Source organism: Branchiostoma belcheri, unplaced genomic scaffold (assembly GCF_001625305.1).
Source record: "Branchiostoma belcheri isolate BF01 breed outbred unplaced genomic scaffold, Haploidv18h27 scaffold9, whole genome shotgun sequence".
Taxonomy (NCBI): Eukaryota; Metazoa; Chordata; class Leptocardii; order Amphioxiformes; family Branchiostomatidae; genus Branchiostoma; species Branchiostoma belcheri.
Genome location: NW_017804575.1, coordinates 1,658,904 through 1,672,158, shown reverse-complemented (window position 1 = coordinate 1,672,158; position 13,255 = coordinate 1,658,904). Strand labels below are relative to the sequence as shown.

General features: G+C 43.4%; 2 protein-coding genes across 4 annotated transcripts in view; both read left to right on the top strand.

Annotated features, from left to right (window-relative positions):
* The first annotated feature begins 3,351 nt into the window (after positions 1-3,351).
* LOC109487814 (CMP-N-acetylneuraminate-poly-alpha-2,8-sialyltransferase-like) lies at positions 3,352-7,023 on the top strand. 3 transcript variants are annotated; one of them, XM_019791898.1, is made up of 4 exons: positions 3,352-3,528; positions 4,303-4,566; positions 5,268-5,768; positions 6,623-7,023. In XM_019791898.1, exons 2-4 carry the CDS (start codon positions 4,316-4,318, stop codon positions 6,888-6,890), a joined length of 1,020 nt encoding a protein of 339 aa, XP_019647457.1. In that variant the 5' UTR covers positions 3,352-3,528; positions 4,303-4,315; the 3' UTR covers positions 6,891-7,023. The 3 variants fall into 3 exon arrangements, with proteins under 3 accessions (XP_019647457.1, XP_019647456.1, XP_019647455.1); XM_019791897.1 differs by having other exon boundaries at positions 5,235-5,762; XM_019791896.1 differs by having other exon boundaries at positions 5,235-5,768.
* A 1,556-nt stretch (positions 7,024-8,579) lies between these two features.
* The window catches only part of LOC109487598, a 12,646-nt gene continuing 7,970 nt past the window's right edge, over positions 8,580-13,255 (top strand). Inside the window, exons 1-4 of the mRNA XM_019791602.1 lie at positions 8,580-8,693; positions 10,576-11,253; positions 11,435-12,097; positions 12,625-12,762. Of these exons, the coding sequence (XP_019647161.1) occupies positions 8,621-8,693; positions 10,576-11,253; positions 11,435-12,097; positions 12,625-12,762 (1,552 nt within the window). The 5' untranslated portion in view covers positions 8,580-8,620. The remainder of the gene's footprint in view (positions 8,694-10,575; positions 11,254-11,434; positions 12,098-12,624; positions 12,763-13,255) is intronic.

Below are 13,255 nucleotides of genomic sequence, written 5' to 3'. Positions count from 1 at the left end.
GCGTGTGGTGTGGCTCTCCCATACAGGTCAAAACTAAAGAATATACATCAATAAGTTTTTTTTTAGACACTGAAGTTTATTTTTTGTATTCCAACATTTATCAAATTCCATGGCGACAGCACACTCAAGTTGTCAAGCTATCACGAGTACAATAGTCTGCAATGTCTAACACTGGTTTAGACTCCGGTCTAACATATGGGATTATTTTACTGTATTTAATGTACTACTGTACATTAAATATCTAAGTAACGAAAATATGAGGGTGAGAAATGCTGTCACAAGACTTAGAATAAGCTGCCACAGATTACACATTGAAATCGGAAGACATACCCGCACTCCCCTTGAACACAGATTATGTAAATATTGTAACTTGAACAAAATAGAAGACGAACGCCATTTTGTTATAGAATCAGAACTGTATAGCAGAGAGAGGAACTGTTTATGTCTGTACAACACCTATTCCCCTATTTCATGCACTTAAGTACTGTAGAAAAATTCATATTCCTTATGCGACTAGACAAACCACCCATCGAAAAACAGATCTGTACCTTTATTTCCACAATAACTGAAAAGCGAGGAGAAGTTGAATTTATATAACGATAGTTAGTTAATTTTGTATCTGTTAACCGTGTCTATTCATCTTGCTTTGTTGTGACCTGTACTTAACCAAGTGTGGCAGAAATGTGCAATAAAGGCCTTCATTAATCCAAGCCTAATGCTCCAAAGACTCCAGACGACACAACGCAGACGACGCAAAGCATCAAAACCAATCCGCACGTGTGACGGGGTCACGTGTCGCGCCAGTGCGTAAATAGAGCGTTCTGATTCGTCCGTTCACCCCCGGGACGTTATATAACGGTGGAACAATGCACGTGAGAAGGAGACCCGTGGAGCAGCGGAAACTTCCTGCCCAGGTCACACGTGGAGGATGGGTAATCTCCAAGCAGATCCCTATCGGTGGCAAAAAGACAGTATCAAATTGGCCAGACAGTATCCACTAGCCAAAGAAGCTCCGCGGCCACCGACGGGTTGGTGGGGTACTCTCCAAGCAGAGGTTGTGGGGGAATGATCGTTACCTTTTATTTTATATATGGCCGTTTTTTTGTCTTGATCCCCACCAACGTCGGTGGCCGCGGAGCTTAATACTGCCTGGCCAATTTGATACTGTCTTTTTGCCACCGAGAGCTGCTTGGAGATTATTGGTGGGGGTCAGGACAAAAAAAAGCGCCATATATAAAAATGTAACGATCATTCCCCCACAACCTCTGCTAGTAGAGGATGGGTAGAACCTGTAGAATAGCCTCTACCAGGCTTCGGAAAGGAGCTGGAAAGAGGAGAAATCGGTCAAATAGAGAGATAGAATGAAGGGGGAGTTGGTCTGCTGGAGAGAACAGTTTGCCGCTAAAAATGTACTCTCTAGCGGACCAACTCCCTCGCTCGGCATGTTATCTCTCTATTTGACCGATTTCTGCTCTTTCCAGCCGCCTCCAGAAGCCTGGTAGAGGCTAATAACCTGTACTATAACGATATTGACCAGGGACTAATGTATAAGACCGTAAATAAGAGAACAGTCATCAAATGAATGGCTACAGCCCCAATATGAGTGTGTTAATATACACGTGCATGTAGGTCCGATTAAAAATAATTTTTTCTTTTTATTTATCAAACAAAAGAACAAAGACAAAAGTCACGGTGGACGCATCTTATATTCTCGACGGCAATTGTACATTATGGAAAATAGAAATATTTGATAATACACTCAAACAAATATTTAGCATTGCTTGCCTGGCGCCATTCGTACATTGCAAGCTTCAAAACGTACCAAAAACACATGCGCGCTCGCACGGTCATTCACCTCTGAGTAGTTATATAAGGTGGAACTCGGCACGTGAGAGGCCGGCCCGTGGGACGGGGTGACCTCCCGCGCAGGTCGCACGTGCAGGGCCGGCATGTCAACAGGCAGGGACCCGGTGTCCAGCCGGACATGATCCTAGATCCTGCCAAATACATCTCCGACACTACTTCAATGGGGGGGTTTCCATTATACCTGAGATAAGGGATGGGAGGGTGCTTGGTCGTGATGTGGGAGACTAAACGGTTAACCTAACCTAACCCCAATCTTAAGTCTAACCCTAGCCCTGAACAATGATCCCAACTCTAACCCTAACCCTAACTCTAAATACCCACCCTAACCCTAACCCAAAGTTAACCCTAACCCTGACCCTAACCCTAAACACCTGACCAGACCTCTCACATATGTGGCAGCTCAAGGATTTGGCTAGCTCAACACCGTACTCTCCAAGCAGAGGTTGTGGGGGAATGATCGTTAATACATTTTTATATATGATGGCCGTTTTTTTTTTGTCCTGACCCCCACCAACGTCGGTGGCCGCGGACCTTCTCTGGCTATACCCTGCTGGCTATATAAATGGATACTGTCTTTTTGCCACCGAGAGGGATCTGCTTGGAGATTACAACACCGGTACCGGACGTTGAACTCTAGCGCTGTGAACGGCCGTTCACCCCCCGTGGAGTTATATAAGCAAGGGAACGACACACGTGATGGGGAGGCTCGTGAAACAGTGCCATATTTTGTAAAGGTCTCACGTGCAAATTCTACATAGGCTGGTATAGATCCATTAATGCCGTCAAACCCTCAAAGAACAGCATGTGAAAATGGATGGCTTCTCAGCTATATTTGTTTAGTAAACGATGATTAGGCCACAGCAAGTAATTTGTATGGATGACATCAACGCGCGCATTAATTTTCGCCTGGTTTCGGGAAAAAAAGACAAGAAATTTTGTTGCCCTCTGAAAGTGGTCAACATGCCAAAAAATGGGCAAAGATGTCTGTTGCTATGCCGAAACGGGGATGTCTAGTTGATGTTGTTGTGTTGTTTAGTTGATTGTGGTTTAGCTAGCAGCATAACTCAGTTTGCAAGAAGCTTGTCATGAAATATCCTATGTAAGAAATTATTGGATTTTGATAATAGTAGCCTCCTGTGCAGGCCTCTGGGCGGGTGAGAGTTTTGATACTGCGTTTTGTAGAATTTTTAACGTGTTCTCTTGCGGCCAACCAGCATCCTCCCAAGGCAGTGGTGCTTCCTTACTAGTAGCGTATTTGCCGCGGGATGGCTCTGCCGTGGGAGAATGACAACCAGCCGCCCAGAGAAGGTTTGAGCCACCTGTTGGATTCCCTTGGTACTGTTGAAGAACCATTTTTCTACCACATGTTTTGGTTACGATTTTAGCTGGTAGACGTCAAGCGCCTTTAGCGGAATGTACTCAAACTGCAATACAATTGTCTTCCAACATGAAACAAGTTGTACCAGTCTATCCAGAGCACTGTGCGGGGTTGCATCACAAGCCGAAGTTGTGTTGTCGCGATGTTTGGTTCCCTTTCTGAAGAAGAACAAGTGATTTCTTCCTTTTTAAAAGAGATGGCAGATCAAGACTACTTTCAGACAAGCGCTGCTGGTACAACAATGACGGTCTAGAGTCTGAGGAGAGGAGAGAAGAACCGACCAGGTGAGTGCATGATACGCCAAATAAAGTACGCCCCCCTCCCCCATAACAAACTATTTCAACATTTATACATATACATTCATTCCTCCCTATATTTCCATCTAGGCTCTCTGACAAAATCATGTAACTATAAGAACATAGCAGGTAGAATCCCCTAGCCGTATTACATGAAGGAAAAAAAGTACAGATTTAGTTTAATGCGAGAGCACGTCGTCATCCATAAAAATTACTTGGTGTGGCCTTGAAGCGAGCATAAAGAATAGATCAATCATTCAGAAGTCCTGTTCTGCGAAAGAGGTTTCCTTTCATTGTACGTTAGGCCACAGCAAGTAATTTTTATGGATGACATCAGCGCGCGCATTGATTTTTGCCTGATTTTGAAAAAAAATTGTTGCCTTCTGACAGTGGTCAATATGCCGAAAATGGGCAAACATGTCTGTTGCCATGCCGGAACGTGGATGACAGATAATTATGAAGAGAGGAGACAAGAAAAGGCTCTGATTTAAAGTTTTGTTTCTTACTTTGATGCAATGATATGTGATGCTGCCTGGCTGTATGTGTGTTGTTCCCACTGAATTAAAACCATTTGTACAATGATCGAGTCAAAATGTTAAAATGTAGGAACCTTGTTTTTTCGGCGCGCCTTGTTTTTTTTTTCGCCCGCTCGCATTAGATTTGGAGTCTTCGGAGGATGTCAGCCATAAAATTTAATTGCTGTGGCCTTATATAACTACTAAACGATCGTAAGAGTAAATCCAGATCTGTGTTTTCTTACAGGTTTGAGTCAAAGATGGTCGACTGGAAGGAGTTCACCGTGGTAGTGTTTTGCTTGATCGTGATGACGTGTTACGTGGTGTGGGACAACAAAGCTGCATTCCGACTTCCCACTATGATCCCCGGCAGTGCACGTGTTTTGAAGGTGACAAAACTGGCGTCATCAACCCCCAAAACACCAACCAAAACACCAACCAAAAGTTTGGAAGAGGGAGCCATGGATCAAGTGATGGCACATTTCAACATGACGTCCGTACGGGAACTGCAGTAAGTTTAATACACTTGCTTTTGATACAAAACATTTAAAATTTAATATAAACTTTAATATACGGCAGTTGCAGTAAGTTCAATACACTTGCTTTTTGATACACAACAAATAAAATTTGACATAAGCTTTGATATAAGGGAGCTGCAGTAAGTTTTACACACTTGCTTTTGATACAAAACATACAAAATTTAATGTAAACTTTAATATACGGCAGCTGCAGAAAGTTCAATACACTTGCTTTTTGATACACAACTAATAAAATGTAACATAAGCTTTGATATAAGAGAGATGCAGTAAGTTTAATACACTTGCTTTTGATACACAACATATAAAGTTGATATATCTATCGAATGATACAAATTACAAACGATTTCTGAAAGGGTGTTAAGAGTTTATGAAGGTGACAACATTGACGAACGTTCCACTTTTGACATATGATGTTTTTTTTACGAAATTGCAGGCAATTTGGCGTCATTCTAGAAATAAAAGCTGCGTTTTGTGACTATTGACATGTAGAAATATTGCCAAAGACATTAATTCCTGATCTCTATCAATCGTATGGAGCTAGCAACTCACGATCTCTATCAATCGTATGGAGCTAGAAATTTTACTCAAAATGCCAATATCATCAAGGTGTAGACTGCATGTCCTGATATTTCCCTCACAGGAAAATCACAAGGAAGTATTTTTCTCCGGAAAGACACATCATAGATCTCTCAGACCTGGACAACTTCATGAAAAAATGCAACACAAAAACGTTCACCCTTCTCAACTCGAAGAGACGCTGTAACGTCACTCACAGCCCCGTTACACGGTACCGGACCTGTGCCGTGATAGGGAACGGGGGAATCCTACTGAACAGCCGCTGTGGTGGGGAGATCGACGCGCACGAGTTCGTCATACGGAACAACCTCCCGCCGACTTCTCCGTACCAGAAAGACGTCGGAAGGAGAACCAACCTCACCACAATCAACCGCGCACGTCTGATGCAAGTAGCCGGGGGACTGAGGCGGAAAAAACGCGCCAAGACGCTGGCTCGACTGAGCGAGTCCCCGGGAATGATCTTCAGCTACTCCCTGTCTCTTCCAGGCTCTCCTTCCAAGAAGAAACTCCAGGCGATAGACAGGGCTATCAAGGAGAACCACATCGATGCTGTAACGGCTTTTTCTCATCGGTCCTACATGTCGAACAAAGGGTACTCGTAAGTAAATTGTTTTGTAAGGTAGGAAGATCGAAGGAAACAATTAAAACAAATTAATAAAAGATAGCCTTTATCATTATTTTTTTGCAAATTCATGCCCGAGGGCTAATTGCAAGAACTTCAGAAGAAACAGGCACTTAATACACAGAGAACTACTGATACTCCTAAATTGCTATTGGTAAAATTACTGGGTTTGACTTCTTTTTTGAAGACAGAGGACGGCAAAGGATACCACTTTTTCTGTAATTTGTGGGTTTTCAGATGTTAACAGTAGTTTTCTTTTCATTTGTATTGTACATGCTCTGTACAACTTCAGTATCTGTATCTGTATCTGTATAGCCGGTATAATCGCCCTTCGGCGTAACACATTAACTTAGTACAGGAATGCAAATACAAGAGTTGTAGTAACGTATGGCAGGTATACAGGACGTCTAATACTAATCCAAAAACATAATTCTAAAACTATTACATAGGCACGGTCTCTAGTCTTCTCGTCTCTTGGTGGCATTTATGAAATTAATGGGGTGTGTCTGAGTGCCATACTATGTTTTTGCAAGTCTTTGGTGCGTAATTTCTAACCTGCCTTTATATATAGTTTTCTTCTCAGTGGCATAGCATTCATTTACACTGTTGCGTTTTGTCGTGTCATGTCGTGAGGTGTCGGGTAATGTCGTATAGCGGTGTTGTAACAGTGGGGGGTCTAGACCTTTTAGCCGAATCGTTAGAGCGTCGGCATGTGGACTGGTGCCCGGGTTTGGTCGTGGGTTCGAACCCCGGCCCGGGACCAGGAGTGTCTTTGTTTCTACTCTCCTTATTATATTTGACACTATGTATCCAATATCTCCATCCCACAGCTTGTACAAGGAACTCTTCAAGAAACGATTTCGACTCCCGTCGACCGGACTGAACACCTTCGCCCTGGCCTCCACGTTCTGTGACCGGATCTCCATGTACGGGTTCTACCCCCTGCCGACATACCGCAACCGGAGCGTGCCGTATCATTACTACGACGGGAAGATGTTTAACAAGGCCCACAAGATGCCTGCAGAGTTTGAGACGTTTCAGGAACTCCACAGGAGAGGGACAATAAGACTTGTCGTTGGGAAATGTGATGAGTGGTGAAGAACTGTAAATTAAGGGTTTGGGCCACTACAGTGCCAATGTACTCAATAACTAGAGAAGTAACATTTGCAAAGCAAATGCATAATGTTTACCTTCGGACATGGTCTGCTCTGTTAATTCTTACTCAAACACATCCACATACATGTACTACTAGTATATGGTGACAGAAGCAGAGCAGACCATGAAATTGCAACATTATGTAACCCAACACCAGTCACCATGGTGACAGACGTCAACAAATCATGCCATTGGTCAGGTCAGAAGTCACTGTTTGGAGAAGAAGAAGAGGAAGAAACTGAGCAAAAACAATATGTTTTCCTTCGGTAAACATAAATATCCATATAACGAATTATGTGTTATCAGCTCTTTCCAGTATAGTAGAGCTACAGCATCTCAATGACAGTTCTTTATGTTCTTAACTGCTACAAACTCTAATGTCTTCGATGCAGTTATTTTTTACTGTACATTCTCGTAATTGATAGATCACCAACATGTCTTCTTTATACTCATTTTTCTTTTACCCATTTTGTAATTATGTAAAAAAACTATGTATTTTGTGATTGTTGTGTTTTACTCTCGTTTTATGTTTTTTAGTAGTAGGCGTCACATAAGTAACTGTGCTTCTTGCCTAATACTCAATAAATATATGTGAATAGATTAAAAATCCATAAAGAATGGAAACGATTTAGATCCTTAGATTATAAATGCCAACCCATGACCAACATGTTTACATTTTTGCGCTTTATCAGGGATGTAACACTAAAAATGTCTGACCGTTTCTTTGTGACAGAGGTAAGACCACAACAAGTAAATCTTATGGATGACATCATCCACAGGCTCCATATCTAATGCGATAGGGCGGAAAAAAGGCGGTAAAAAAAACAAGATTAATATATTTTCAAATTTTGACTGTTATGATCATAAATCTTGTTAAACAAGAAATTATACATATATTGTGCTAATATTGTTTACTGCCAACTATTACAACACCTATTTGTCATTGAAACAACTTTTGAAAAATAAAAGTTTTCAATCATTGTATAAGTATGGTTTTGATTAAGTGGGAACATCACATATAAGTATAAAAGGAAAGAAATACATCCTTGCATCAAAGTAAAAGACAGAACAATAAATCAGAGCCTTGTCTTGTGTCCTCTCTTCATATTTATCTGCCATCCACGTCCCGGCATAGCTAAATTTGCCCATTTTCGGCATGTTGACCACTGTCAGAAGGCAACAAAATTTCTTTTTTTCCCCCAAAATCAGGAGAAAATTAATGCGCGCGTTGATGTCATCCATAAGATTACTTGTTGTGGCCTTACATTTTCCCAGGGACATAGAGATCCGACCGGCCAAGGTAACATACATAGCCATGTTTACGCAGTTCAGGTAATACGATCCACTATGAATGGATACAAAGAACACAAAGAACGGAATGCGCAGTGTTGTGAACACAGACGATCATGGTGCCCATTGGCCAACGCGCCAAAATATCAATTAATGTCGAATACGGACTGTATTAATCACCTGTACTCTGTTCAGCACATGTTTGAAAGTTATTCCATCCTAATCTGATGGTCATTGATTAAATAAAGACTTTTCGTACGAAAAATGGCGGTACCCCTTATGTCACCTTTGACCTTGTTTTGGCGTCATGGCGCATAAGGAAGTTGAGTGGAAACTTATGCCACGAACGGTTTGCTGAGAAGAGGAAGCTCGACCAAGAAATCATGGGGCGGATCAGAGGAGTAATTCCACTCCTTTCTATCGCCTGGCTCGGTCTACTCACCAGTGTCGTCGACGGTAAAAAAACAAGCATTTTCTTGTCAGAGTATACAGTGCAATTTTACGGAATACAGTGCAATCGTATTAGTATACAGTACAATTTTACGGAATACAGTGCAATCGTATTAGTATACAGTACAATTTTACGGAATACAGTGCAATTGTATTAGTATTGCACTGTACTGTATACTGTATTTAGTAAAATTGCACTGTATACTAGTAAAATTGCACTGTATACTAGTAAAAGTGCACTGTATACTAGTAAAATTGCACTGTATTCCGTAAAATTTCACTGTATACTAATACGATTGTACTGTATTTAGTAAAATTGCACTGTATACTAGTAAAATTGCACTGTATACTAGTAAAATTGCACTGTATACTAGTAAAATTGCACTGTATACTAATACGATTCTACTGAATTTCGTATTTTGTATTCCGTAAAATTGCACTGTATACTCTGGCACCCCTGATCAATATTCTAACCATTCGAACGGAACATGTCAAAGCTCGTTCCCACATATATTTCCTTCTTTAGAGCGTTACAATGTTGCATTGTATAAACACGTCTAGAGACTAGGAGTAAACAATGCGTTGCTATGTAATGTAATGTAATGTGATTTTTCACCTACGCGAAGTAACTCAACTAAGTTCTCTAACCTTAGACTTAGGGGCTGAGTGCATGCTTAACAAGATTGTGACCGTTTGAATACTATTAGGCACCCATAGGCATGTATGGATTATCCTGAATGTGCGTCGGTAAAGGCTAGACATCCAGGTAATAAGATACGCCAAGGAACAGTTCCTCAACCAACTGGATATGTTTTCGGAAACGGTCAGTTGTTTCAGGTAGCGTCCACTACCTTTCGTCGGTGACACTGGAGACTTGTCAGAAGTCCACTACCTTGGCGCCAGAAATCTTTCTGACAAGTCTCCAGTGTCACTGACGTAAGGTAGTGAATGCTATACATGAAACGTCTGACCGTTTTCAAAGTCATATCCAGATGCTTGAGTAGCCTTTTTTGGCGTATCCTGAATCTAGACTGGCAGAGACGACTGTCCGCCTAGACGCTTTGTAAAAGGGTGTCCACCCCATTAACTCTTTAGGTAGTACATAGGTGGTACTAAGGTGGTACATATGGTCTTCTCTCAAACACATTCACATTTATGGTGACAGAAGTCTCCTGGTCAGACAGGAGTCTCCTACTATGAAATTGCAACATTATGTAACCCAGCAGCAGTTACCATGGTGACAGACATCAACAAATCAGGTCATTGGCCAGGTCAGAGGTCACTTTGTAGAAGAGAAGAAGAGGAAACTGAGCAAAAACAATATGTTTTCCTTCGGTAAACATAATAACTCTTCAGTGACCTTAGAAATTGATACCTCTTTGTTGTCGGCGGGGGAAGGGTGTTGTCAACATCCAATGGCGAGTAAGACTGTGAAATGTTTTTGCAATGCCTTAAAGGGATATTTTGTAAGATTTTTCACTATTTCAAACTGACAAACATCGTTGTTTTACATTTGTTTGCGCTATAAGCCTAGCTGGGTTCATAATGACATTTGGGGAGTAAAAGATCAACGTCGTTGTGCCGCAAAAGCCTGTTGAAGCTGCGGAAGATACCCGACCGAAAACCGCTGTTTGTTTACTTTCTTTTTAGGAGCCTCCTAAAAATACAGCGGGCCTGGCGCAACCGTATATTCTTGCGCTGCGCTGAGTCGCCGGAAAAGCGAGTAGCGACGCTTATATGTTGAAAGTTATTAAAAATGACAATATAGATGAGAACATTTCTATTATCTATATTTACAGGCTTGGCGCAAAAATCTTGTATAACATCGCTTTAAAAGCAGAGCCTTTAATTCGAAACGTTTCAAAAGCATTTCGTTTGTCCGTCACAGGTACAAGCCCGCCGCAGGACTGTGCGGACCTGTTCGCCGCCGGGACCCGTCAGAGCGGGACCTACACAGTCGGCGAGCCCAGCCCGTACCGGGTCTACTGTGACATGAGCTTCCTGGGCGGCGGCTGGACCGTCCTTCAGCGCCGGCAAGACGGATCCGTGGACTTCGCCAAAGCCTGGGAGGAATACCAACAAGGGTTCGGCAACCTGACCGGAGAGTTTTGGTTGGGGCTGGAGAATATCCACACACTGACCACGGCGAAAAGTAACATTCTGCAGATCGAGCTTGAAGACTTCGATGGCGGTAGACGGTACGCGCGGTACGGCACGGTAGCAGTCGGGGATGCGAGCGGTAATTATACGGTGTCCATCTCTGGATATAGTGGAGACGCAGGGGACAGTCTAACCAACAGTGGACGGCCCAACATTAACGGAAAAATGTTTTCTACACTGGATCGAGATAATGACGAAAACAACGTGCACTGCGCGTCTTCATTCAGTCAAGGTGGATGGTGGTACCCGACAAGTTGTGGACAGTCCTTCCTAAACGGACGGTATAACTGTCACCAGAGTTCGGTCTCTTGTGGTGAATCACAGGGAGTCGTTTGGTCGAGTTGGGGAGGCAGGAGTTACTTCTTAAAGACAACAACCATCATGATCAGGCCTGCTGACTTCGCAGGTAAAATATTCTTTCTACAAATACATTGACGTTAACATCTGGTGATATTGAAGGGTGTGTCTTGCTTGTTCACTTTCTGATACCAGTTAGTTTTTTTCTCAATATTAAAACTTTGTTATCGCTAGTGTATGAAAAAAAGGATCATGCCATCTAAGTACGCTTTTTTTCTGTTTCACATCAGGCGCACACACGCCCCAGGACTGCGCTGACCTGTATGAAGACGGGATCATTGAAAGCGGAGTCAACGCCGTCAGCGATCCCCGCGTCTTTGTCTACTGCGACATGATGAACTCAGGCGGCGGGTGGACCATGATCCAGCGCCGCCAGGACGGGTCCGTGGACTTCGCCAAGAACTGGGCAGACTACCAGCAGGGGTTCGGTAACCTCGACGGAGAGCACTGGCTAGGACTGAGCAAGCAGAACCAAATCACGGGACAGAAGGCGTACACTCTGCGAGTCGATTTAGGGGATTGGGAGGGTCAAAGTAGGTACGCGACTTACGACAGTTTTAGCGTTGGGGGCAGCAGTACGGAGTATCAGGTCAGTATCAGCGGGTACGCAGGTGATGCCGGAGACAGTCTCACCGATAGTAATAGCCGTCTTAATATAAACGGTCGTAGATTTACGACCTCAGACAACGATAATGACCCAAGTACGATCACAAACTGTGCGAGTTCATTCGGAGGAGGAGGATGGTGGTTTCCGGCTAGTTGTGGGTACGCAATGCTCAACGGACGATACAACGACTCGGGTAGAGCACAGGGAGTTAACTGGGAAAGATGGAGAGGCTACACTTACTCATTGAAACTGACGTCACTGAAAGTAAGGCCGGATGACTTCCCAGGTAAGATATACCCTCCACTCGGTATCAAGTTATATCGGCATATCATCACGTTCATGTTGTCTTGCGATAAAGACACATGTTACCGGTACATCTATTTTTTATAGTGGCAACTATATGTTGTGTGTACATCATTGCAAGGAACTAAGGCCTAGGAAAAAATGTTGCGTTTTCTGTTTCAGCCCTGAAAAACTTAGGGTCGGTAGGTAGGGATTATCTTTTTTTCTTTCATTTTTTTTTAAATTTAGCAATCCCTAGTGATCGAACTTACACAATACAGTTTAACAAAGTAAAACTTGCATGAGGACACTTTCAATATCAATGTTGGAAAACCGATTGAGTAACGTGAACGTTTCATCACCCAAAGATCATGAAGCTAGAGAGGGCCAATAAGTCGCAGGCCGTGTTGAAATCCTAGGGTCGGCAGTTTTTTCTAGGGTTGGTCGGGAAACAGGAAACACAGCATTTTTTCCTAGGCCTGATAATGAAGAAAATCTCTATGACTGAACTTTGGTCCATTTTTGTTCTAGTTTGCCCGACGGGAGTGTTTGGACCGACCTGCTCTGAATCATGTCGCTGTTTGAACGGAAACGCCTCCTGTAATCACGTGACTGGGGCGTGTTTAGGCGGATGTGCCGACGGCTGGGCAGGGAGCAACTGTCAGTCAGGTAAGAAGACTTGTTAATACCCCCATTCCACTTGAGGGCGCTCTCGCCGCGCTCTCTCTGCGACCTGAAATTGTTCAGAACGCGAAGAGAGCGCTGAGAGATCGCCAAGTTCGTCATGTTTGTAATGTGCGCTCACGGCGATCTCTGCGCTCTCATGGCGCTCTCATGGCGCTCTCATGGCGCTCTCTCTCTGAGCTCATTTTTGGATCGCCGTCCTTGGCGCTCTCGCGGCGACGGTATGAGCGACCGGTTCAAAACAGTCGCTCATGCCGCTCTCATGCCGCTCTCATGGCGACCTTAGCGATCTCTCAGGCCTGTCTATGCGCTCCGGCTAATTTCAGGTCGCAGAGAGCGCGTCGTGAGAGCGCCGTTCCAGTGGAATGGGGGTATAAGCGCTCTCTCCGCGCTCCGGCTAATTTCAGGTCGCAGAGAGAGAGAGAGAGAGAGAGAGAAGAGAGAGAGAGAGAGAGAGAGAGAGAGAGAGAGAGAGAGA